The sequence below is a fragment of the Rhagoletis zephyria genome, unplaced genomic scaffold (genome assembly GCF_001687245.7).
Source record: "Rhagoletis zephyria isolate East Lansing unplaced genomic scaffold, Rhagoletis_zephyria_1.1 Rzeph_scaffold_60454, whole genome shotgun sequence".
Lineage (NCBI taxonomy): Eukaryota > Metazoa > Arthropoda > Insecta > Diptera > Tephritidae > Rhagoletis > Rhagoletis zephyria.
The window spans coordinates 1-1,616 of record NW_016217505.1 but is presented as its reverse complement, the minus strand read 5'-3'; the positions used below and the strand labels follow the sequence as shown (position 1 = coordinate 1,616).

The following is a 1,616-nucleotide window of genomic DNA, read 5'->3' as shown; positions in this document are numbered from 1 at the left end:
TAAGCTTCAGTAGTTACTAAAATATCGCAGTTTTCATATTTCTGAAAACAACCGTTATATGGGAGGTAGGCGTGGTTATCGTTCGATTTTGCGCATTTTCAATACAATCCATTCTACGCCGAAAAGAAGTATTCGTTAAGATATCTCAATTTTTACTCGAGTTATCGTGTGCACAGATGGGAAGACGTCATGCAGCCTACGTCAGCTGTCAAATTAATTTTGACAAGCAGTATGTGTGATAAACTTTCAAGAAAGTTATTGATCGGACAACGCACTGTTAAAGCCCCGAAAATCTATAAGCAGCAATGATGATACATGGGTCCCGATGATGTTTGCGTTCACTTGTGATGTGTGTATGAAAACTTAATTATGACTTGTTCACACTGTTGTCTAAATCCGTGACAAAAATATAATTAAAAATATTATCTCGAGTATTCTTACGATTTTTCAGATGTATGAAATATGTAAATTTTTTATTTAAATATTCATTAATAAAATAATATTTTTATAATAATTTGCAATTTTCAGCTACTGTTCTACATAATACTACCCACACTTTGCCCATGGCTGTCCAACAGAATTCCACACTCATTTATGATAATTTAGATGAGTGCCCTTCGTTGCTCAAAGAACCTGAAGAGCTAAGCCGTTACAGTCCTATATTACCATTGAAAAATCAGAATAATGCAGTCCAACAAAGCACACAGCCTTACGATGGCAAGGCTAACAATAACAATAACAACAAAAATAAAAACCAAAACTTCAATCCTAAAATTAAGGAGTTCCACAAATATCGCAAATACGCTAGTAATCGTTTACATCGGAATTACGCGCCGAGTACCTGTAGCGCTCAAAGCGGCCGAAGTCGTACGATCTCATTAAATGGTGCTAATAGTGCAGAGGTAAGAATCTCAAAAAAAATGTACATATGTAATATATCGAAAGTTTCCAAACTCAAAATTTCTTCGTTACATCTATGGAGCATTTTTGTTTGGAAAATTTTGCAACAACGAGATTTTTTCAGTGTACTCAACAAAAATGTTATATTGAGTTTTCACTGTACCAGTTTTATTCAAGCTTTCTTTACCTGAAAAACTTGTTTGCTTATCTCTCTCTCTGTTTCTCATTCACAGGAGCAAGGCCAAAAGGAGATACCCATATGGCTTGACGATGAACCACGTTACGTGTCCGGCGTAAATAGCCGCACCACCTGCAATGACATTATCAAAGCTTTGATTGATGACGAAATTCGTAATGGAGGCAATCACGATTATTGTGCCAATCGTGGCAAATGTAAGTCAAGACAACAAGAAACCAAACCATTTCTAGTAATATTTATTACAACACAGCGGTCTCAGAGGGCTGCGTGCGTACGATTGAGAGAAAAATAGAAGGCAGGGTAGTAGAAAAGGAGAGCGTATATTTCATTATCCACTATCTATCACTCCTTTACTCTTATACACAAAATATCCACCTACATACTTATAATGGTCCTATTATCTACAAATTTTTTTGATTTCAAAATGCAAATATTTACGTACTTCAACGGTTTACGTTGGCGTTTCATGATAGCTTGAAATTGAAAATGTAATACAAAAACTAAGTAAATAAATAAC

The 1,616-nt window shown here is 35.2% G+C and overlaps 1 protein-coding gene across 1 annotated transcript; it reads left to right on the top strand.

Annotated features, from left to right (window-relative positions):
• The first annotated feature begins 561 nt into the window (after positions 1-561).
• LOC108356524 (uncharacterized) lies at positions 562-1,433 on the top strand. The gene is made up of 2 exons (XM_017607629.1): positions 562-902; positions 1,134-1,433. Exons 1-2 carry the CDS (start codon positions 564-566, stop codon positions 1,389-1,391), a joined length of 597 nt encoding a protein of 198 aa, XP_017463118.1. The 5' UTR covers positions 562-563; the 3' UTR covers positions 1,392-1,433.
• The last annotated feature ends 183 nt before the right edge of the window (positions 1,434-1,616 follow it).

Excerpts from the sequence above, each read along its gene's own strand:
- LOC108356524 (XM_017607629.1), top strand. The coding sequence starts at position 564 with ATGGCTGTCCAACAGAATTCCACACTCATTTATGATAATTTAGATGAG. Across the intron at positions 903-1,133 it reads ATGGTGCTAATAGTGCAGAG|GAGCAAGGCCAAAAGGAGAT; the intron begins GTAAGAATCTCA and ends TCTCATTCACAG.